The 25,381-nt window shown below is 40.3% G+C and overlaps 1 protein-coding gene across 2 annotated transcripts; it reads right to left on the minus strand.

Moving 5' to 3' along the window:
- Positions 1-433: 433 nt before the first annotated feature.
- Positions 434-24,745, minus strand: LRRC69 (leucine rich repeat containing 69). 2 transcript variants are annotated; one of them, XM_081874520.1, is made up of 8 exons: positions 24,383-24,745; positions 21,057-21,183; positions 19,869-19,941; positions 15,190-15,385; positions 13,860-13,931; positions 5,857-5,958; positions 3,645-3,824; positions 434-2,200 (listed from the first exon to the last, which is right to left on the minus strand). In XM_081874520.1, the coding sequence occupies exons 1-8, from the start codon at positions 24,728-24,730 to the stop codon at positions 2,090-2,092; spliced, it is 1,209 nt and encodes a 402-aa protein (XP_081730646.1). In that variant the 5' UTR covers positions 24,731-24,745; the 3' UTR covers positions 434-2,089. The 2 variants fall into 2 exon arrangements, with proteins under 2 accessions (XP_081730646.1, XP_081730647.1); XM_081874521.1 differs by lacking the exon at positions 13,860-13,931.
- Positions 24,746-25,381: the final 636 nt, after the last annotated feature.

Here is a 25,381-nt window from a genome sequence, read left to right on the forward strand (position 1 = left end):
CATGGTATCCCAGCAAGGATAAGCCGGAAAAGTATTTGGCACAGGGATCTTCTTTGTGGAACAAAATATTATGGCATGTTGCAAAATGTAGACACTTGCTTCTAGGGCTGGGGTTCCTTCAGATACCTTTTCAAGCTAACTAACTCTGAATCTGATACCTGTACTCAAGTGATGCGGCAATCAATGAGATAAATGTATTGCAACTAAAGCACCACTGATTTCAACTATTCATTCATCCTTAGGATAAATTTGAAGAGTTTTTCCACTTGAATAAAACGTCAAATGCCTTTTTGGTCACATTGCTTTTACTAAAGAGTACTATTTATTTGACAGTTGAATCAATAGACCTTTTTGAATCCTTTTGCTCACTATAACTGTGTTCAGAAAAAGCAAGTATCAGATGCGTTTTCAGATAATACCGTGTACCAATAAATATTTTAAACAGGGTCTTTATTCTTCCCCATATTGTAAGCTAAAACATACTGCCTAAGAAGTGCTGTTTCTATGTAACTATCACTTGACAAATGCAATTACATTTTGAAATCATTATGCACTAGTGAAGAACTGTGTTTGAGAGTCTCCACTTCAGACATCTGTTTCAGTGCTATTTTTCTAGAAAAAGAGAACATCTCTTATAATGGCAATGTTGCCCACCTGAGAGGAACTGGCAAGTTCCAGCTGAAAAAAGCCCTGCTGATTCTAATTTATTTTGCACACCCTTGACCTTTGTCAAAGGAGGGTGGGTGCAAGTTGGGGCCTGTACTTGAAAAACTGAACAGTATTCTAGATGCTGACATCAGCTTTCATTCTGATGTCTCAATCTTCAAGACAGAAAAAACATTTTTACAGCTTTCTTGAAAATGAGCGGTGTGCTAAGCTGGGGTTTACACTTGAAATGCTGAATGCTGTCTTGAATGTGGTCACTAGTTTCATTCTAGGAACTCACTTGAGTTTCGCTTGATTTCCAAGTCACTATGTTACATAGAATGATTTCTCTTTAAAAAAGGGGGGGGGGGATCGTATACAAAATATCTGCAATTTAGGGAAGTACATGGTTCTACTTACTATTTCAAATTTAAATACATCTTTCTTTGTTTAGATCAGAACTCAAATGATCTCTGTATGTAAACAGTACAGTCAATCCACATGCTTAAATTTAGGATCAAGTTTAAGAAACAACCCTGTTTTCTGTAGCACTGCAATTAATTACATGAGATGAGAATGCAAATTGCAAACCAGGAGGAATTGCAGCATAGAAATACTTTTTTCAGCTCTGGCACCTCTCAGGTGGGCGCCTTTGCCATTATAAGAGAACAAGGCGAGTTTTCTAGTAAAATAGCACTAGAAACACTGAAGATAAAACATGCAAAGGAATAAAAGTGGAAAAGCAAGCAAGCATGTGAACGTCCTATCAAACTATTTGCTTCTCCATGGAATGTTCTTTTTTCCAAAGGTTGCCAGGATACACAGCTTTCTTATAATCAAAGTTCCTATGAGCAAAGAAATCCTTCTTAATATGTACCAATTCCCTTTCTTTTTAAAAACGCTCCAACACATTTTCTTCTGTGTTGAAAATTATGCATGCCAAATGTTAAAGCCAAGTTATAAACTTCTAGAAAACAGGATTTATAATGGAAATCAAGCACTACGTAATCACTGGACACACGTTAAAAGTGTTCTTTTGCAGTTTTAAGGTCTGACCCTAAATCTTCAGGGGGGGAGAAACACTTATCAGAATTTCAGATTAAAGTGCATGGATCATAACAGAGAAGCCAAAAGAAACCACAGTAACCTAGGCTAGTTAGAGTTTACATTATAAAACTTTTACCTCACTGTTAAACAATGCCATTAACTTCATCCATTTTCAGAAGGAGAGTCAAGGCTGCCAAAACACACCAACTGTACAGCTGTAGGAAATAATTCCTGCCCACCACTAAATCACTTCTCTGCCACCATTGTTCCAACACAACTGTGTATTTCACATTGAATATGGATATAGCACAAAATGCTATGTTCTGTTTCTGTTCTTAAGAGTGTCACAATAGTTGCAACTTGCCAGCTGGGCGAGATCCTGGGTTTATTGCTTGCTCTAGGGTACAGCAATCCCAAAGAGTTCGTGGCCGCTGAGATTAAAGCATTTGTATGAGCACAGAAGTGCCTTGACAGGTAAGAGCTCCAAGTTTCTGCTAGTCTTCATTCGCTTTTTAAAAGAAAGGGGGAAATATAACAGCATAACTGTTAGCGTATTTTACAGAACATATTCATTTTTATAAATTGTAGCGATGTATAAATTGAGGGGTCATCATGAACCTCTCTGACACAACACAGTCAACCCTTACATTCAGATTTGCTCAGACAAAATGAACAACAAAGAGCTGGCAGAAATGATGTTTAAAATTAATAACATTTGTGTCAGAGCTATAGTTGCCCTCGCACATTTATCTCTAAATAGAAAGGCAGCAGGAATTTTACATCTGCGAAGAACAACCCAGCGCTATGTAATCTGGTGGGGAAATGGGCCAGCAGGAGTCAAGGGAAAGCTAATTTACTGGATGGCATTCAAAATTAGTAATTGGAGGAGCAGGACGGTGAAACTGAAAATCAAGATGTTATACCCTGTTGATGAGGTGTTAGGAAACAGTGTCAGATTTGCCACTTCAGCACAAGCCTCAAGAAAGGGCATCATGCAGTGTCCTTTCAGAGACCTTACCCAGGAGAAATATTGATTCTATTATGAAACATAATATTTTATGTAGAGATTCTGTCTGAGCTTCCATGATCTTATGTCCTCCCTTAGTCCAGAGATTAATCCTAGCAGTCTTTTTGGGGGGTGGGGGGGTGTAATCTGTGTGTCCTCCCCCTAGTGACCCTTTCACCATGGTAGTGGAACTGCCAGCGGGCACTATCAAGTTATGGTTCCCATATAAGGTGACATCTTTCTACTGACATTTGCATGTGCACAGGAGGAGGTACTGAGTTGTATACCCCATGGTAACAGCCACAGATGGTCCAGACCTGTGGTTTTTATGATATCTAAAACAACAACACCCGACAAACCAGGGTTTCTGAATAGCTACCAAACCAAGAACTGATTATTTGCAGCTGCTTTGCTATAATACCTAAAATGACAAATCTTGGTTTGAGATGTAGCAGAAGGGTACTGTATGAGAAAAGTAACCCTCAGGTTCTGCGTCGCACATTTAAACTGGCCACTGACCCTGCCTAGGCCTCAACCTAATTGCCAGATCAGGTTCAGGGGCCACTGTCATGAGCTTGTGAGGCTGAAATGTGTCTCTGAAGGATGGGGGGGGGGCAGGATGCGAATTACATAAACAAATGGAACGCAATCAAAGAAAACACAGATGAGATAAGCGAATTAATAAACAACAGCAGAAGTGGTATTAAAAAACAGAGAAAGCTGAGATAGTTTAGATAGGAGATGGCTGGCCACTGATGGAAACCAAATGCTGAACCAGAAGTATTCTCCTTATAACTGGGACCCAATAATTTTTAATGCACACGTGCAGAAAGAAAACAATAGATTTTGAAGGTGCTCATGGAAAACATGCCGCAGCAGAACCTAGCAAAAGTCTGGTGATGCAATGAACCCAGCTTTAAATAATACATGAGTCAGGAAAAATTACCTGTCTTATATCCACAAACTGTACACATTCTAGCCACATGCCCAGAAAGCCACGTCTGCACTGAGCACATTCTTGTTTATGGGCAAGCATCTTCTGTGCATTTAAGTTCTGCTTTAGCGCTCTGTGTAAATTAAAGTTTTTCTTTTCCAGTTGATCAAGAATAAATCTTGCTGTTAGTTCCTGTATGATTAAAAAGACAGAATAGCTTATATTATTCAAAAGACTTGCAAGAGAACCTCAAAGTGAATGCTTTTAACCCCGGACACTTAGCAGGAGAATCTGTGAGCATATGGCTCCATATTTTAATAATCTCTTATCCAGATGGGCCTTGTAGCCTTTTTACCCCAAGTTGCACAGCTCTGTTTGCAAAAGGCTCTGCCTGATAGGGGTAAAAGAGTTGTTCTCTCTATCTCCAGATGTGCGGTAACCATGAGGCACTGTTAATTTATTGTAAAGGATAGATCAGGTGCCACACTCAAATCTAGCTCCAGGAAGGACGTTTTTCAATCAGTGTCTGTTGATGGAACTTGGAGGAGGGAGCTGTTGCCAGCCAGTGTGGACAATACTAGATGGTAACTCCCTGTGTTCCTATCTGAACATGTTCCTTTTTCCTGACAGAGTGCTTATTAATTTCACAAAGCATGCTAGACTTTTCTACCCACAGACAGCCAGTTAAAGAATTCAGTGCTATTTGTATAACTATTTACAAGATGCAATCAATTTTAAAGCTTCCAAATTAATCTGTTATTTTACAATTTGAGCAAGAATTCAATTCTAACCTCAAATTAATACTGAAATAGCTAATCCTTTTTGTCAAAGATGTCCTGAAAATGCTCAGATTGCTCCATTCTGCTTTTCTTCCAGCAAAAATACTTATTTTGTAATTATGAATGATTCGCTGAGCTCTTTGCAAAAAGATATATGCAGGCCCCACCCCAAGGAGGTTAATTTTGTAGAATTTGGAAATAATTTCTGTTTTTTATTTAAAAAATAGATTTGTTTTAAGGTCTTTAAAAAACCAAGTTAGCTTTTAACTTATTACTCATTGCAAAATCATTAACTCAAACAGAACCAAAAAGAGTAGCCATAGAATCCTATGGGAATATAAAATGGCTCACTGTAAGAGAAAAGCAAATTTATTTATAGCAATTGAGATACAGTTTGCTGATGCCACACAATACACAATATACATAGCCATAAAGTACATTTGCAGCCTTTCACAGACACATTTTTTCACAGACCCACTTGTGGATGTGGTGTTCAAATTCTCAGCTCGGTTATTGTTAAAGGCTTTATTCCAAAATTCACTACATCGCCCAAACACATATCAGACTACAGGTTAGTTCAGAAGTTCACAGCAGAGCTCCAAGACACATGGCTAGGCATTAAGCTAAGACATTGTCCCAATACTCACCACACTCAGGGCCTTGAAATGTTTTTGAGGTGCTATCATTTGGGGAAGAGTCAAAACCAGACCTTATCAGGAAGCTGGTCTGCTTTCAGCTGCTTAGAGCATCCTTCAATGCAATAAGAATTACTTTTGTACTATATGGTTCTTTGTAAGTCTTGGTGAAATATACACTTTGTCTACCTTATTGAAAACTTCTTCTCATTAATATACTGTTGTTACAGTCCTGTGCCTTTCAGTGCTTTTTTGTGGCTGTTATATAGAACTGTGCTCTTGTATGTGATTTTAAATATCTTCTCCATGTATTTCAGCATTTTTCAATCTTTGGAGAGTTGCATAGGTTTCACTAACATTTTGCTCTTTAAAAGGATGGGGCAGAAACAGTGTTCATTCAGTGTTTGTGCTCTTTAAAAGGAACGGGTAGAAACAGCTACTATTAACTTTTTTTCCTCTGTACTTAAATACTGTTGGAAAGTGGTTGGCTTCCACCATAGCATCTATTATTATTTCCCAAGAAATCACTACAATTTATCAAAATCCTGAAACTTTAATTAACTTAATTTCAAACTCTGTCCACCAGACTAAGGATCATTTTTAGTAAGTAAAAATATCTATTGGAATACAGAATGGTTATTTAGAATCGTTTGAATGACAAGGATTTGGATTACTCTGAAATCTGAAAAAGTCATTTTTAAGCTATAGGGTGGTATTCAACTAAGTCATACCCAGAGATGACCCACTGAGATCTATGGAGTTAAGTTAGTCCATTGTTATCTACAATTTTGAAAAGTTTTCTCCAGTAACCTTAAGAGTCAAAATGTCCTCCTCTTGTATGGCACTAACTGGATGTTTCTGAAGCAATGGATTACTTTCACAATAAAGTTCCTCCAGTTCAAGATCTTCCATCTGTTCAAACAACAGAAGAAATACATCAATACTTTCAACAAAATGTTTACCAAATGTCATTTCCAATTTGAGAAGGCAGAGTGTTTTATCTCCTGATCAGATAAAAGTTGCAGGCAACTTCTTGTAGCTTGGCAGATCAAATTCAGGTCACAGGTTAGCCACCCTTATTCTAAAGAGAGGTCAGGAAGGAGCATCTACCCCATGAGATCTCCTGCTTGACATGTTGATACTGCTGGCTGCTTTAGTATTAGACTTTGATTGCAGTTGCAAAAATAGGCATACTGACTTGGAAGAAAGTCCCTGTGAACTAAGTCAGGGGCAAACAATTTCATGTTCAATTCATTGATTAAACTTGCATCTTTAAAAATAATAATAATAATAGTAAGCACCAAAGGGGTCTAATCAAAGTCTGCAGCTGGTGCCCCTCCAGTCTAAAAATTAAGCAGTGCTGTCCTCAGAGGACTCCATTGTTGAAGTCCCAGAGAGACCAGAGGCTCCGTTGCTTAATTGCAGCAGGACATTACTAAAGCAGGTGGCACCCTTCAACTGAAGAAGTACCTTCCTCTACAGAAGAGCTTTCCAAACTGTGTGTCATGGCATGCTAATGTCGGCTGCAGTGTGTAGGTGTGTCACATGACTGCTCCCCACGCTCCTCCCAGGACTGGAAAGGGGTTAAGGGGTTTGCTAGTGAACCTGAATTACTGTGTTGTGAAATGATGCATGTCTAAAAAGTGTGTCACGAACAGGGGAAAGTTTGGAAAGTTTGGAAAGCTCTGCTGTACAGACAGGGCTAACAACTAGGATGTAGCTGCTACCATAGTTGATTTTGTTGCTGAAGCGGTATCCTATAACAGTCTGAGATTCACATCCAGCCTGAACTTCACCTTGCCTTCCTCTGCTTTCAGACTGAGCCTTGCCTCACCTCACCTTGCATCCCACCTGTGCCTACTTAGCATTGTGTTGTTCTGCACCTAGCCTGACCCTCAGCTTACCACAAAACAAGACAATGCCACCACCCATTTTCCAGCCCTTAGGCAGGAGAGACTGTACAGGGCATGGTGACTTTGGCAACAGGACTTTCCAGCAGTCCATTATGTGCAATGGGCTTACAGTGGTGCCCCGCAAGACGAATGCCTCGCAAGACGGAAAACCTGCTAGACGAAAGGGTTTTCCGTTTTGGAGGTGCTTCGCAAAACGAATTTCCTATGGGCTTGCTTCGCAAGACGAAAATGTCTTGCGAGTTCCTGCGGGGGTTTTCCCCCTTTCACCCCCTTTTTCTAAGCCGCTAAGCCGCTTATCTGCTTATCCGCTAAGCCGCTAAAAGCCGCTAATAGCGCTAATAGCGCTAATCTGCTAAGCCGTCAATGGGCTTGCTTCGCAAAACGAAAAAACCGCTAGACGAAGAGACTCGCGGAACGGATTAATTTCGTCTTGCGAGGCACCACTGTACCATAAAACTAGTAGCTGACCAGGGGGGAAAAGCTATTCAAATGGATCTGGAAGAAATTATTCATAGTTAGGCCATCCCCACTGTCAACTGTGTAACAAGTTGAGTTATTATACCCTTGATTTCTAGAGCTACCAAAGGGACCGGACGCACTGTGCTGTTTGCTGGAAAACCATCCAAGAATGTATTTTTTCCTTATGGTTTGATGAAATTTTTCTAAGTAATTTACAAACCATCTTGAAATAAATGGTACTGATTCTTTGTTCCTTCTGTAATGATTACTATTCCTCTTATACACATTCTGGTCTATGAATACTTTCCAATGACAAATCAGTAAAAATTATTTTAAATCACAAGTTCATATGCTACATAAGCAAATATTAAGTGGGCTCCTTTGAGAGGAAGCACATAATAGAAATTTGCTTAATAATATTGCATTTAGCTTAATTTGATACTATGTGGTTTTATGAAACAACCTAAGCTTATCTAACTCTAATGTTTTATTAGATAGAGCATACAAAGATAGGTAAATCGATAGATAACAATTCTGCTGATATTATATAAGCAACTACTCAATGTAAGCAAAGCTAGAAGACCCTGACTTACTGAGAACACCTGTATTAAACGTATAAACACAGAGAGAGGATTCTGTGCAGCTGGTATATCTGTAAAACCTTTTATTGTCTTTCCACAAATGAAAGCTTGAGATTTTGTGACATTAAAAAGTTCATACCTCCAGGGCAAGATGAGTGAATATGCAATTACATTCTGGGTCACATAGTTTGTAGCAATCACCATAAAAATATATCACTTTCTTACAGCTTTTTTTTTTTTTCAAATTATAACTATGACAGAATCTCTGAGGTGTAATCCAAAATCTCCTTTACAAGAAACGTCAAAAGATGATTTCATTCTCATAAAATATAGTGAAGAACAGATCAGTAAGTTTGGAACTCTTGAGTTCTATAGCTAGCACAGGTTCCACATAAAAAATGACTACTAGCTGTTCATGACAATGAATTTAGCAGATATTTATTAATCCAGCCAAAGTTAAAACTCTTAAAGCCCATTGATTTCAATGGAAAAGTTTTTAAATGTGCTAACACTGAAAACAGTGGGACTTAAAAGTGCTTAAATTTAGGTCGATTATACCAACAATTGTTTAAAAGGCTCAGCAGGATATAGAAGGCTACGTATTTGTTTGCATTTTCAGCAAAGCATAAATGGCAGTTAACTGTTGCAACAAGCACAATTCTTCAGTAATTATAATCTGGGCAGTTGTGTAATAAGAACTCTTTAATTGGGAGAAGGAAGTTGCATTGAACTAAAAAAATGTTACTTCAGAGCAAATATCCATAAAACTGACATGTTCAACACTTTCAAGTCCCTTATTTAAATGCTAAAATATTGAAGTGCTTAACTCTGCCTCTTAAACTGACTTAGGGGCTAACTGCATCTTAATGCACACATGTAAAATTAGAGTCTCAAGACCACCTTTCAAAAGTTAGATGTACTCAGCTGTGTGTGGATAGTGCCAATTCTTTTTCCATTGGGAGAAATACTCAATTCTTTTCTAAATCTAGGTCTGTTTGGCTGCAAATATCCTTTTAAAAAATGAATCCTTTATTTCTGTCCAAATACAAATTGGCTCACAGACAAACTTTACATTCCCCCCACCCCCATTATGTGAGTTTTATAGTTCAAAAGAGCCATATTTTCATGCCAATATACGCACTGTTTACATTACAGAATACTTGCAACCTTTCGTTCCTTTTAATTTACATAATTCTAGTACATGTAAAATGATAGGTGCAAGAAGGCGTTCTAGTTCCAAAATCTATTTGGTTTGATAACATGCTTGTTTGGAGTTTCATAATTTTTTGAATATTTTCCTTCTGAAATTTTTTAAAGTACAGCCAAAATAATCTAGAAAAGGGCCTTTGCACATGTAAAAGTATAATGTATTCATATGAGAACACTAGTTCCTCAGTAAAGTATTTTCTACTGTGCTCTCAAATAGAAGAGATGAATTTATTTTGTCCATCACAGATGTCAGGTGGAAGACTAGAAAGCCACTTCTAACAAGTGGAAGGATAGTGGCTTCCATTATGAATGATAAACTCATCAAAATAAATAGATAAAGCAAATACCACAAAAAGAACCCTTTAGAAAAGTACTGCTAACAAATCATACCTAATCAAACTTTATATTTAAATGCTATACCTTGAATTTGAAGTTGATTACTTGAATTCATAGATGGGTATCTCTTGAAACAAGTTTCAGAAACTGAATTCCTAAATACAGGCTTTCTTATGCTTGCAGATGGCTTCTGGTCTTCTTCAGTAGTTGTTTGTTGCTAGTTAAAGATGTATTTTCTATTTTGCTAGCAGTATCGTTTTTAATAGTTCCATTATGAATGACTCAGTTTGCCTCGACATCCCTGAAATTGCACATGACTTGCACCATGCTACTCTTCTATTTCCACCGGGAATAGTACGCATAGTACAGCATGATAAGTTAAATTCACTGCTTCACACAACAGGGTAGAGTTTGCTAACGTAAAGAAACAGGCCTGGACCAAAGCAGGAGACACAAATGGTACCCGCTTCCAGGGGCGCCGACTTATAAAAAATATTGGGGGGGCCCATACCGGGGTCCTGCCCCGGGAAGTTTTCTAAATTTTAGATGAAAATTAGTGAGTTTTAAAGTTTTTTAAAAGTATTTTAGAGTCATATGATCAACATTAGAACCCCGAAAACTCGACTCTCTATAACTCCACACTCCGGGAAACTCGACAAGCCTGAAACACTTTTTGGCTTTGAAAAAAGAAACAAAACATAAACACGCACGGTATTTTCGTAAAAAGCTAATTTAATTTACAGTAACAATTATGCTTATAGACTATTACAGAGCAATGAATATATAGCTCTGAAAAGATTGAAATGATATTTAAATAAATCCTAAACTATCATTAAAAGAATAAAACATAAAATATTGCTGTCGTACAGTAATAGCACTTTGATTAATAAGTGAAATAGCTAATTTAAGCTTACTTTGAATAAGGCTGAGGGTTCATTAAATAAAAATAATATCTCAAAGTTAATGCTTTAATACAGTTAATAAAGTTAATACAGTATGCCTAATACTGTATGTAAATACTGTAATACTGTATGTAAATAACAGGCTTTAATTGGGTCTTACACCCTAAAAATATTTAAGTATTTGAAAATAACAATTACAGTACTATAGTAATATAGAAATACAGTACTAAACTAGTACTAATATTTCGAAACTGAAAATTTAACGTTCTGTATGTACTTAATTCTCTATTTTATAAAGATTTTTAATATCTGACAGTGAGTTTGGAGTAGCCCAATGCAAAAATCCTGAGGATCCATGTGGATCCATGCTTTGTAACCACGTTTTTGCACCACTGTGACCCTAGGCAACAGTGGGTGCGTGATTTTTTTGGTGCAAGATGTAGCATGGACATGCTATGTGATCTGATGGTGAATTTGGGGTGACCCAATGCAAAAATCCTGAGGATCCATGTGGATCCGTGCTTTGTAACCACGTTTTTGCACCACTGTGACCCTAGGCAACAGTGGGTGCGTGATTTTTTTGGTGCAAGATGTAGCCATGGACATGCTATGTGATCTGATGGTGAATTTGGGGTGACCCAATGCAAAAATCCTGAGGATCCATGTGGATCCGTGCTTTCTAACCACGTTTTTGCACCACTGTGACCCTAGGCAACAGTGGGTGCGTGATTTTTTTGGTGCAAGATGTAGCCATGGACATGCTATGTGATCTGATGGTGAATTTGGGGTGACCCAATGCAAAAATCCTGAGGATCCATGTGGATCCGTGCTTTGTAACCACGTTTTTGCACCACTGTGACCCTAGGCAACGGTGGGTGCGTGATTTTTTTGGTGCAAGATGTAGCCATGGACATGCTATGTGATCTGATGGTGAATTTGGGGTGACCCAATGCAAAAATCCTGAGGATCCATGTGGATCCGTGCTTTGTAACCACGTTTTTACACCATTGTGGCCCCAGGCCACAGTGGGTGCGTGATTTTTTTGGTGCAGGCTGTAGCCATGGACATGCTATGTGATCTGATGGTGAATTTGGGGTGACCCAGTGCAGAGATCCTGTGGATCCATGCTTTGTAACCACGTTTTTGCACCATTGCAGCTCCAGGCAACAGTGGGTGCGTGATTTTTTTGGTACAGACTGTAGCCATGGACATGTAATGTGATCTGATGGTGAATTTGGGGTGACCCAATGCAAAAATCCTGAGGATCCATGTGGATCCGTGCTTTGTCACCACGTTTTAAATGGGGAGGGAAGGAAAAACACAGAAGGGACAAGAAGCACAAGAGGGGTGTGCGGAGAAGCAGCTGGCTAAGAATGCAGGGAAGGAGTTTAACGGGGTGGGGGGGAGGAAAGGAAGGCAAAAGTCCCGGTCCCCCCAAGCCAGCCCTCTCTCTCTCTCTCCCACCTGCGAGTCCCTAGAGCACGGAGAGGAGGAGGTGGTGGGCTGGAGCCGGCACTCAGTGTGACTAGGAAAGAATTAGAAGGAAGGACTCAATCCTTTCCTTAACCCTCTGCTTGCCAGGAGGGCAGGGGATTCCCTGCTCTTTGTTGAGTTTGAGCAAACGCAGCAACAGAAGCGGGTGGGCAGTAAGACCCTGAGGCAGAATGCAGGAAAGCAGCAGCTTCCGCCTTCCCTCCGCCCGACCTTATTTTTGCCTGATTTTTGCCTATTTTTGCCCCTGCGCTCCGGAGTCAGCTCCAGGGACCACACATTCGCTCAATAACACGCACAGACATTTCCCCTTACTTTTTAGGAGAAAAAATCTGCGTGTTATAGAGCGAAATTTAAGGTAATAATTTTTTTAAATTATTGGGGGGGCTGAGCCCCCCCAAACGAATTTTTGAGGGGGCTCGGGCCCCCTCAGGCCCCATGGAGTCAGCGCCTATGCCCGCTTCTTCACACTAAATAACAGAAGATTCTCCTGTACAAGCCTAGCTGAAAAGAATGGATGTTGCAGATTTCACATTCCTGTTCATCTTGATGTTGCTTAGAAAGCCCTTTCCTGGATTGTGCCCTATAGGCGAGACCTCTGCCTTCCACTCTACTAAAATTTAATGGAACCTATTATCTCTTGCCTTAGGCAACTACCACACACTACCTCATATTAGGGTCGTTTTTGGTAGGGAAGCTGAGTCATTAATGTCTAATGGCAGCTCTTTGCATTACTCATCAAATACATTTAATTCTGGTATCAAACGAGTGCTTTCTGCAACAATGCCATGATATATTCAGGTACACAAATATATGAAACACACATGAGCACAAGGGAATGCCGTCCACGCTTCAGCAGCAAACATAGTTGTAGTTGCGAAAAAGAAAATAAGTTTGCTATGTAATGTACCTGCAGTAGGAAATCACTTTGTGGTTAAAGGCTGTTGGTCAGATAAACTGGAATATTATGAAACCATATACAAAGACTGAACATTTAAACGTTCAAGAAAATTATTTTCTACAGGTGAACTTTTCCAGTTGGCTTTTCTGTATTAGTAAGAAACGGAGTTGAGCAGTGTGACATTATGTAGTGCTGCCCTCAGGCGTTTGCTGATATTATTGCAGCATGCATTCAAACATCCTCTGTAAGCATTTCTATATATTGGGTGGGGTTGGGGTCCAGAGAGCTGTAGGTATACTGCCCTTCACATTGGGCACTTTCCTGCCTGCTGCTCCAGTTACTAGAATTGCCATCCTTTGCTCAATCACTTTTTATGGTATATCCATATTATACGGTTGTTAACCAACTGCATCCCAGTATTTTCTGACTATTCTTGCTGGTATGGATCTTAAGGTAAGTTAAAGACATTCATGGAATGAAAGTTTTCTGTCCCTTCATTTTTCCTTCCTCCCTGCCCCCTCCTGCACTACCTGCGTCACCCACAAAGCCTCTCCAGTAGGTTGGGAGGCCCTTCTGAACAATGTGGGATGGGACACAAAAGGTTGGTGGCAGAAGGAAGGATTCCCCTAAACTGAGTGGAGGTCCTGCTAATTTGGGGTGAACCTCCACTACCCTGCATAGTTCAGGAAGAATCCACATAAACAAGAATCCAAATCAGGTACCGTATTTTTCGCTCTATAACACGCACCCGACCATAACACGCACATAGTTTTTAGAGGAGGAAAATCCATAGGCATGCCACCCATAGGCATTCCCTCCATAACATGCACAGACATTTCCCCTTACTTTCTAGGAGGAAAAAAGTGAGTGTTATGGTGCAAAAAATACGGTATATTTTTATAACTAATACAAGCATATTACTAAATACGCATTCCTGCTTCATGTTTCTGAAATCCATTTTACTAATTTTCATAATGTACAGATTATTCCACTGAAGAGATCTATTAATATTCCTACTTACTGCTGTTGGGAAGATCTGGATATTGTTTCCAGCTACATCTAGAACTCTAAGCCTCTTCAATTTGCAAAGTCCCTAGTGAAAAACGATAAATTTAGTAAAAGCCAAAGGAGCCTTAGCAACATTAAAGTAAATTATATTGACTCGGACATCAGAGGTGAAAGGACAAAAATAAAACAGTTGTCAGAAGTGGGAGAATAAAAACAGGGAAAGCTGAAAATGTATTCTAAGAGGGACTAGATTTTAGTTGGTATTAAAACAAAGTATTTAGAATATTTACCTCTCTGGGGGTATGTTTACAAATTGAAAATTGATACATAAGGTAACAAAAGATGACATAGATGATAGAGGTGAGACAGATAGGGAAAGAATATGTATTTAGGTTATTTGCACTTACTTAGGCAGAGGGCTTATTCACACTTCCGCTTATGCCATGCCTGGAAAGCATGGGTCCAAGCAGTTTTCCGCTTGACTCGTGCTTACTAGGCATGGGTCCAGGTGGTTTTCCCCTTGTCCCACTCCTTTCCAAGAGAAAACCCACTTAGGCTGGAAGAAATAGCAAACCAGGGAAAACCCAAATTGCCATTTGCTCTGACTGAGCACTAAAGAGCAGTTTTCCCCAGGGGAAAGCAGCGGGACAAGAGGAAGTGTAGACAAGCCCTTAGTTTCAGTAGTGAATGGTAACTAGGTGGTTCTGCTAAAGGCTTCAAAGAAAAGGAGGGATTTAAAGGAAGAGAAACACAATATCACAGTGGTATTTTGGGAAGCAATTCTGGGCATAACAGGCAGCAAAGCAGAAAGGCAAGATGAGGTTCCACCCAAAGAAAAAGCTATTTTCCTTTAATCCACCCATGGTAATTCTTCATTAATTGTAATGTTAGGGTATTTTCAGGGCTGAGCATTTCCCATATGGTGAATATCAATAATGTGCTTATATGAATTCCCTCCACCTTCTTAGTTTAGCAAAACATAACAGATTCTAGGTTGTAGCTAACTAAATTCTACTCGTAGTAGCAGTAGTAGTAGTAGTAGTAGTAGTAGTAGTAGTTATAGGCATGGTTTACTGACTGTTGTTTGCTGGGAGTGAAATAAAGCATGATAACTGGTTCAGATGTAATGCTAAGTAAGGGATTGTGGCTTGTTTCTTCCCAGTGTGAGCAGAGAAGAGCAAACACAGTAAACAATTAACTATGACTTACCATGATGTGCTAACTGGCTATAAACAGTCTGCACAACACATGGTGATTAAAAAAAATTAATCCCTGTACAAACTGCATATGACTTTTGTATTGGTCTCAAGAAAACACAGTTTTCAAAGCACACCACTACTCACATCAGGAAGTTCTTCTATTTGATTTCTTGCCAAAATCAAGATCTTGAGTTTTCTCAGGTATTTAATCTCTTCAGGGAGCGCAATGATGGAATTGTTGAACAAATGGAGTTCACACAACTTTCGGAGATAACAGAATTCTTTGGGAATTTTTTGCAGTTGGTTATTGTCTAAACTCAAGCATTCAAGATGTTCAAGCCTATGAAAGGAACAAAGAATTCCAAGCCTCCAACTCTATTTTTCTTTTGTATGTTTACCAGTGAATGTTGGTCTACACATCTGCATCTAGATAGATTTTAATACAAAACAGGATTAAAAGTTGTTAATTAGTCTATCAAGTGAATGTACCTCAATCACCTTACTGCCAATTAAGGTATAGAAAAAGCACTTGAACTCAAAATTAATGTGGTAGTTTTTAATTCATAGGTCAGAGTTATGTTTCTCATAGGTAAGAGTTAACCCTGTAACTAAGCTCAATCAACTGAAGATGTAGCAGCCCAATAAGTAACTGTTTATCATCAAAGGAGCAAGTAGGCCTGGCATTGGGAAGACCTTCTTTGAACAGGCTTTTGGGAATTGACTGCTTTGAATAAAAGGGCTGGTGCTGTGCTGTTTTTAGTGTAATTATTTGTATGTTTAAAACAAATTTTATATATGTACTTTATATGGTTTTATTTCTATTTAAATGTTTAATTGTTTTTAATTATTGTTGTTTTTCTCTATATTTTTAGTGATTCTTGTTTTTATTTGTAAGCTACCCTGATTCCCATCAAGGAAACAAGTGGAGTATAAATAAGTATATAATAATAAAGGAATGGCTGCTGACATGGATGGAACCTAAACCCTACAAAGCGTACAATACTACAAAACTAAAGGGAAGTTTTCCTTCTGCACATATGTTTTCCCTCTGCACATAACTGTTGCATTATAGGGAAGCATTGCATCGTTCTCTTTCTACACATAACTGTGGCCTTATGGGAAGTCTTGCTATGGGAAGCATTGCTTCTTTTCTCTTGCATTCTGGGAAGTCTTGCTTATAATCTTTTCTCTGTTTCTGCACACACTGTACGAACCTGTTCCAAACACCAAGACATTCTCTCATCGTTCAGTTCACCTTAAGTTCATGATGACTTGTACTCCATGCATAGCTGACCACATCTATAGCTATGTTAATCTTTAGTTATTATTAATTAGGAGGTTTCATGCCTGTCTAGTCCCAACCTCGTTTCCCAGCCTTTAATCTACCGGTGATTAATGTTCACATGTAATTCCCACCCCTCACATGTAATTCCCGCCTTGTATGTATGTTAACCAATCAGCATTAAGTTTCTTTGTGTTTGTATCAACCAATCAGCCACAAGCACACCTGTGGCAATGTTTGTAATATTCAATAAAAGAGAGTTCCCGGGACTTTTCCCGGCAGACGCCTCTCGTGACACCCACTGCTCGTCTCCAGTGATTTTCATTCCTACATCTGGTGACCCCCGACGTGATCCAGATCCCTTATGCAGCCTAGCCCCTGTACTTCACTCGACTGGAAAAGTCTCAGCGCGCTACTTCGTGAGTATGGGGGGCGATTTGACTCGGATGCAGAAAGAGCATGCCAAGGAACTTTTTTCTTTAGTTAGGCAACGGGTTGTGGGTGTTCAAATTTCCTTAAAAGAAATTGAACAATTACTTTTGGAGATCAATTGCCAGTATTCTTCCTACCCCGAGAAGGGCTCTCTGGAGGTGGAGACTTGGCAAAAGATCGGGAAGACCCTCTTTGCAGAACCAAGGGCTTCAATTCATTGTCTGCTCACCTGGCAGAAATGTGCAGCTGCCGTTGCTAAATTAGGACCCCAGGTCCACCAGGCGTCTCCTTCGGCCCCTGCCCTTCTGGCTGTAGCAGACAATCCCCCCCCCTCCTTATCCCAAGCTTTTGTCTCCATTGCAGCCTTGCCAACCCCTCCCTACACCTCAGCCCACAAACCCATCCACCCCTCCCCTTCCTCCTTTGCCTGCTTTGCCTGCCACAACCCCTGCGTGCTCTCCTACAGGAGCTGTGCGCACCTCAATTTCTCTGGCTAGGCAGAAAGGAATTCTGTCCTTAGAGGAGGAATCTGTGTGGGCTGGGGAATTGCCTTCTGCTTTCCCTATTAGCTCTTTTGTTAATATTAAACAACAACATTTAGAGCCCTACCACCAATTTATAGATAGATTGAAAGAAGCAGTGACCAGGCAGGTTGATAATACTACAGCCCAGAATGAACTCATGAAGAAATTGGCTTTTGAAAATGCAAACACCGATCAATCTTGTGCGGAAATTGGCAGCCAGAGCCATGCCATGTCCTTGCTTGCTGGAGCCAATCCAAATTTGGCAGCCAACCAAATGCTTTTATTTGCTGTTCAATATGTAGTTTTTGAAAGTGAATTTAAGCATAGTGCAGTAGACCTGTCCTGTTGGATGCCCTTACTGTGTTTACTAATGGAGCCCCCTCCAGGGGGGTCGTTGCATGGCAACAAAATGATAAATGGCACAGCCTCTACATTCTTCCACAGAAGTTTGCCCAGCATTCTGAGCTGGCAGCTGCTGTTAAAGTTTTGCATCATTCCTCCACGCAGCCAATTCCATGACCCCATACGTGGCTTCCTTTAATGTTACTTGTGCCCGTATGGTGAATTGCATAAAAAACCAACTGTGTGAAAATGGGCAAGGATAATTTTAATTGCTCTGATTATGCAAATATTTCCTATGTATATAAATACACAGAGCTGCCTGAAGGCTGGTTTTGGTCGTGTCCAGGCTTTACATTTAATTACATTCCTGCAAACATCAGCCATGGCACACCTTGCTGCTTAAGCGGTATGTCTATTATTTTACCAAAAAAAGCATCATTTGTCCCGCTCTCGATATTGACACACTGTGCAATTGACTAATGATTATAACAATTTTGTTTTTCTCCCTAGCAGATCTGAATATTTCTCTCTAGCTGTCTCTCTTTTAGGAGTTCCTGGATTGGCTGTACGAAATAGCAGGAATATTAACTCTTTAGCTTGCTCCGCAGCAAAAGCCTTGAATTCTACTTCACAAGCTCTTCACCTTTTGAATAAAGAACAGAGTGAATTGCGTCATGGACTCTTATAGACCGCTGCTATCGATTATCTATTGATGCTCCATCATTACGGATGCGAACAAGTGGAAAACATGTGCTGCTTTAATATCACTGACAATTCTAAGGCTATGCAAAAACAAATCTCTCATTTGCAAAATCTCACACAACACATCAAACAGGATGTTGGTTTTCTGCTTACTGCTTGGCTGCCAAACTTTACTTGGCTTCGTAGTCTTTTTCAATATGCCATTGTTATTATATGTATATTAATTTTGTTTTGCTGCTTCCTCCAATGCATTCCTGGCCTCATAAGTCTTTTCTCTCGGCTTCTCTCTCCCCCTCAGCCACCCAATAAAATCCTTGCTGCTTATTTTGCGAAATGGCAACACCAACAGTAAACCAAAGGGGAGAAATGGGCAGATTTATTTCGAGCATGCGCTGGCAAACCACGTATCTCATAGTATCTTCTGTCCCATCCTCCCTGGCGAACTTATTTTGGGCATTTGCTGGCACACCACTAATCCCGAAATATTTTTGCCTTACCCAGTACGCCTCGCAAAAAAGAAAAGAAAGGGGGAGATAAAGGGAAGTTTTCCTTCTGCACATATGTTTTCCCTCTGCACATAACTGTTGCATTATAGGGAAGCATTGCATCGTTCTCTTTCTACACATAACTGTGGCCTTATGGGAAGTCTTGCTATGGGAAGCATTGCTTCTTTTCTCTTGCATTCTGGGAAGTCTTGCTTATAATCTTTTCTCTGTTTCTGCACACACTGTACGAACCTGTTCCAAACACCAAGACATTCTCTCATCGTTCAGTTCACCTTAAGTTCATGATGACTTGTACTCCATGCATAGCTGACCACATCTATAGCTATGTTAATCTTTAGTTATTATTAATTAGGAGGTTTCATGCCTGTCTAGTCCCAACCTCGTTTCCCAGCCTTTAATCTACCGGTGATTAATGTTCACATGTAATTCCCACCCCTCACATGTAATTCCCGCCTTGTATGTATGTTAACCAATCAGCATTAAGTTTCTTTGTGTTTGTATCAACCAATCAGCCACAAGCACACCTGTGGCAATGTTTGTAATATTCAATAAAAGAGAGTTCCCGGGACTTTTCCCGGCAGACGCCTCTCGTGACACCCACTGCTCGTCTCCAGTGATTTTCATTCCTACACAAAACATTATGTTTAAATATCTAGCTTAAGATTTCTATAGGAGCCCTTTTGCAATCCTAATGTAACCATATAAGAACTTGGGTCTGCCTGATGTAACACTAACGTGGACAGAACAGAAGCAATTTTTAGTACAGTTAGTGAGTCTGAAACAAAAGAAAAGTAGAATGGATGACTGGGGAGGGCACTGGTGTTATTTTATTTTTTCTGCTGCTATTGTCCAAAAAGTGTGAAGTGTGGAACCAAAAGAAGGCATATAACTTGCTATATTTTATTGTTTTTGCCATTCAGTATTAAGGAATATATCACACCTTCTGCCCAGATAAACATGGGCAAATGCTATGTCTCACACTAATAAATAATGTTATAGGCAGCTTAGGTAAAACTTCAAAATTATAGTAGTTACCTTTGTATCTCTGGAGGAAGATAACTAAGCTGGTTGTTGTTCAGATTGAGAAGTACTAAATTTTGCAATCCATCTGTAAAAAAAGACAGTTTTAAGATAAAGTATATATTATCTATATAGACCTGAATATGCATTTTAATGCCATTGCATTCCATTTTTCTCATTACAGTGTGTGTGTTTTTATTGATCAACAATGTAACATGGGTGATCATTTGGTTACTAGGTAAGTACAATACACTGTTTCAAGGGGAATATGAAGTGTTGCCAAAGGAGATAAAGAAAGTATATGCTCAGAGAGGTGACAGGACAGAGTCATGGGAAACCCAAAATGGGAATCAATGATAGGATAATCCACAGTATGGAACAGGGACAATTAACAGTCCAGTTCTATACATAGTTGCTTGCAAGAAATTTCTCCTGAATAAAGGGAAGTTACTCCTAGGGCAGTGTGGACAGAGTGACAGCAAGGGAACAAAATGAGAACAGAAAGCAGGTTTGTAAACTTGGCTACAATGTCATAAGCAGCCTAAATCTCACTGATTGCCCATGCAGTTACATATATATTAATTACAAACACCATACATTTGGGGAACTGAGTCTATTTAGGGCTACAATGTTTAGTAAGACAGATTATTAAAAACATTTAAACGTAGACTCCTTAAAAAATGTCATAGAAGACTGGCACCATCTTAGAAATTTGCCTTATCTCAAAAGAATAAATGTTTTTCTCTAAGAGAGAAAACATCTTCTGCAACATGTGTATACATCATCTAAAAAGAGTGTATTTTCTCCAAAACTATTAGGGTTTGCTCATACACAAATTTATTCAATTTGATTCACTGATGCTACAATCCTTTCCCCACTAAATGACTTTTCCTGCTGTGCCTTGTCTTTCAGATTGTCAACATGAAAAGAGGAGATAGGAGGGGAGGGGCTGTCATATTATGAATATCTGTAGATCCTCCATTGGCTGAAGGGTTGGGTAAAAGTGCTTTAATTAAAAACTGGAAGTAAGTCCCATTTAATACAACAATGCTTGTTTATGAGATAACAAGCATAGATGCAGAAACATGATTTATCAACTGTAAGTTTTTATGGAGCAGAATTTCTACAACAGAATATATTATATGTCACATTATATACACTGCACAATAAAATGATTTTGAGCAGGATGTGATATGAGCTTACCAAATATTAATGGTGATATTCTGGTGATCTTGTTTCTAAACAAATGAAGAGTCTGTAAAGACTTGAGGTATTTCAGCTGCTCTGGAACCTCCTCAAAATTATTATTTCCCAAATTCAGTACCTTCAACTATAATAAAATATTTAATTAAACAGCCTTGCATCATTTCTTTCACCAAAACATCAGGCACATATGAAGAGTCTGCTGGATCAACCAATGGCCCAATTAGTCCAGCATCCTGTTCTCACAGCAGCCAACCATATGCATATGGGAAGCCCCAAAGCATGACCTGAGCCTAGCTGGTATTCATTTACTTAAATAGGTAAAGGTAAAGGGACCCCTGACCATTAGGTCCAGTCGCGGATGACTCTGGGGTTGCGGCAGTCATCTTGCTTTACTGGCCAAGGGAGCCGGCGTACAGCTTCCGGGTCATGTGGCCAGCATGACTAAGCCGCTTCTGGCGAACCAGAGCAACGCACGGAAATGCCATTTACCTTCCGGCCGGAGCAGTACCTATTTATCTACTTGCACTGCATGCTTTCGAATTTACTTAATGCATTTACTTAAATTTACTTAATGCATTTACTTAAATGCATGCTATTAAATACTAACTTAAAGCTGAAAACATACCCAGTAATACTGTAACCTAATTCCAAATATAATGTTCAGCACCGTGTAAACCCCCTTAAACACACACACACATTATTAAAACACTACTATGCTACACAACATCCTGTTGTAGTATTGCTGGGCTTCTAGAATCCTAAAACTCCATTCTTTTTTATGACAACAGTCACAGCTCATGTTTGTACATTATTGCTGGGCTTCTAGAATCCTAAATCTCCATTCTTTTTTATGACAACAGTCACAGCTCATGTTTGTACATGAGGGAATCTAGTCAGTTTCAGTCCATTATAATCAGTTTCTTATTTGAAAACTAAGAAAATAAATACCCTAAATCCAATATTATTTTAAAAATAGCATATTTCACCAGATCACACTGTGCTTTTGCAGTGTACCTTATGCTACAGAATGTGGTTTTGCCATTTTCTCTGTAAGCACTTTTCTGCACTAAGCCTCCTTTCTGTCTGTAATATGCTGTGATTTTAATTAGTTAGGCTATACAGAGCTGGTTGAACTAGGTTTGATCTATCCAAGTTACTTGCTTTAGTTGTGCCCAAGAGTTTGAATACACTCACTAGGAATTTTAACTTTTCTTTCTTTAAACAGTAGGCCTGGAATCCTATCAGAAACTGCATCCTGAAATGATGAGACAAGTATCTCTTTCTCTTCCAAAACATGAGTTAGGAAGGAGAAGCAAAGAGAACCAAATACTTCTCCATATAAATCCACCATATGCCATTATGCCAAAGGAGAAAGCATGATAGGACTGCACCCATTCCGAGAAGAGAGGCTGGCACAGTGCTACTCAAAATAATTATGTATTGTGGTATAGCCAGCACTTTCAACAACACTGCTTTCAGCATGAAGTATAAATATTTTACAATTGTGGAAAAATACACACTTTCGTGCCACAGTCATGGGGCTTTGTGAAAGTATTTTGAAGTAATTTGAGTTTTCCCAGAACATTTTTAAAATGTTGTTTTAAAAAGTGCATATTAGTCCCAGGTTGAATTATACTACTGCCAAGTTTCAGTCCGTCATAAAAAGTTCCATAACCACTTTTATGACCCATAAAAAATAAAGGCTTAGATTGAAAGATGTAAAGAACTATTCCCTTCCCTCCACCCGCAATCCAGCTGTTCAGTCAATGCCTTCTACTTGATCCCAGTTCTCTCCTAATTTAATATGATAAATAACCCAGAAACTAAGGGCACTGTCCAGTTAAATGTTGTGCACCCTTAACCCCCATTGATTCTAATAGTAGAGCTTTTAAAAAGCTCTTAAATCTGTCACTGAAACCAATGGAGCTTGAAAGTGTTATCTTTGAACACTTGCATCCTCTATGACCATGAAGATTATAGCAGCTTTACCTTTCCATTAGCAATCTAAAACTTGATAGTGGCATAAAATTTTGTCGCAAAGACAAATCGAATTGTTCAAAGAAAGCTGCACTACAGTTCGCAAATGCTCTAAAAAAAAAGGTTTTTCGGAAGGAACAAGCCCAATCTCACATACAGAAGAACCATGTGTTCCTCTTGTTTTAAAAGCCCACAACACAACTGGAAACCCTAGGACAGGGGTGGCCAACTCCCAAGAGGCTGCAATCTACTTTCTGAATTAAAATCTGTCAGTGATCTACCCCCGTTTTTGGTGGGTTCAGCTCAAAGTTGTTGAGTTTTTTTAGGGAGGAGGAAAACCCTGTTTTTTAGGGGTTCAGCTCTAAGTTCAGCTTTTTTTTTAGCGGAGCCAAAGTTGTTCTGTGGGGGGAGCCTGTGATCTATCAGTGATCTACCACAGATGTCCAATGATCTACCAGTAAATCACAATCTACCTGTTGGACATGCCTGCCCTAGGATGATGCTTTGTACTATTTTTCCCCCAATGAAGATTTTGAGCAGCGCTCCATTCCAGCTGTCCCGAAATTACAAAGAGCCGCAGATGAGGGGTCACCCCCCCATCTTTGCTGAGCAATGCAGAACAGAGATCCCAAGCCACTTGAGTACAGAGGTAGTGATTGCCCTGGACAGCTTACCCTAGACCCGTGGTTCCCAACAAGGTCTACGGGGGGTGGGCAATTTGATTTTTAAGGAGGGCAATTAAAGAATGAGTTATTAACAGTGAATGGCCTTTTAGGCTTCCTCCACGTGAATAGGAGTTCACTTTTTGAATAAGAAGAATTATATGTCACCGGGGGGGGGGGGTGTCAGGATTTTAGAGATGCTTAGGTGGGGCATGGCCAAAAAAAGGTTGGGAACCACTGTGGACCTAGACTAAGGTTACCAGACGTCCCCGGTATCCGGGGACAGTCCCCCGATTTACAAATCAGTCCCCATACAGAATCCATTGAAGTTGAAAAGTGTCCCTGGATTCACTGAAAAAAATCTGGTAACCTAGACCTATAGGGATGGCTTTTGAGCAGGTCCTGACCAGCCTGCCAAATGCCCCCCACCTGGCCGCCCCCCCCCCCACCTTGCACTGTCTCTTTACCAGCAGCTGAGGGAAGAAAAGTCCTACCACTTTATTTTCATGCTAGGTTCATAGGCTAAATAACGGGGCGGGAAAGGCGCAGTCAGAAAAGCACAGGAGCAGGGCTGGGGGAGTGGGGCTGAAAGGTGGCAACCCTAGTGGTTACAGAGATGGAGGGATGGAGCCCCATGGCGCAGAATCCTCTTAATCGACCGAAGGATCTGCTGGGCCGCCTCACCCGGCCCAGAGCCTTCATATCCTGAGGCAGCCGGCGCAGGCAGTTGTCCCGCAAGCTCAGTCTCTCCAGGCCCTTCATCTTCCCCAACCCCCGCGGCAGGCGGCGTAGCCCCCGCGCCTTCAGCGACAGGCAGCGAGTCCCTGGCCCACCACGCAGAGCCCGGAGCAGCTCCGCCGTCATGTTTCCTCTCCCTCCGGCCCGGTCAGCTCCGCGGCGCCATAGAAACCGCGGGCGTAAACAAGGCCTCGCCGTCGCCATGGTAACGGCGAAAGCGGCGCGTGGTCCTGAGGCCTCGCGGCCATGGTAACGGGCGTCTACGTTACGAGGGGCCGCGAGGAGACCGCGCATGCGCAAGAGAGAGGCATGGAGACCGGGGTGGGTGATGGGAACTGTAGTCCGGCAATGTTAGGAAAGCCGCAGACAGATGCTCTTGTCCCTGCAAATAAGAAGTTGAAGCAGGGGCAGCGAGGGGCGGAGATAAGGGCGACTAGTCGTGATTTTGGCTGCTTCTCTTTATAAAAAGGCGCAGTAGGAACTGGACAGGAAGAAATGGCATTGTTTGTAGGTGGATAACAACAAAACACAAATGCAGGAGTGTAGAAATTACCTATCTCTAGGATGGGGCCAGGAAGGGGAGGCTGGGACATAGGAACATTGGAAGCTGCCTACTGAGTCGGACCATTTCATCCATCTAGCTTACTACTGTCTACACTGACTGGCAGGGTCTTCCCCTGGTTTCAGACACGTTTTTCTCCCAGACCTGTCTGGAGATGCAGAGGGTTGAACCTTCCGCATGTGCTGATGCAAAATGACAGGAATAGTTCCACGTACAACATTATTTCTTCTAAGTCCATGTTTTTCAAAAGTTTATTTTGCATTTCTTTTAAAATCTTTAGTCCCAGGAACTCAAGCACAGGAAAACTGGCTTTGTATATATTTATATATATGAATGAGGCAAGTGATGCCTGCTTTAAGATGGTGCTACAGCAGGTTTTTCTT

This window comes from Podarcis erhardii, assembly GCF_964252035.2.
Source record: "Podarcis erhardii genome assembly, chromosome: 8".
NCBI lineage: Eukaryota > Metazoa > Chordata > Lepidosauria > Squamata > Lacertidae > Podarcis > Podarcis erhardii.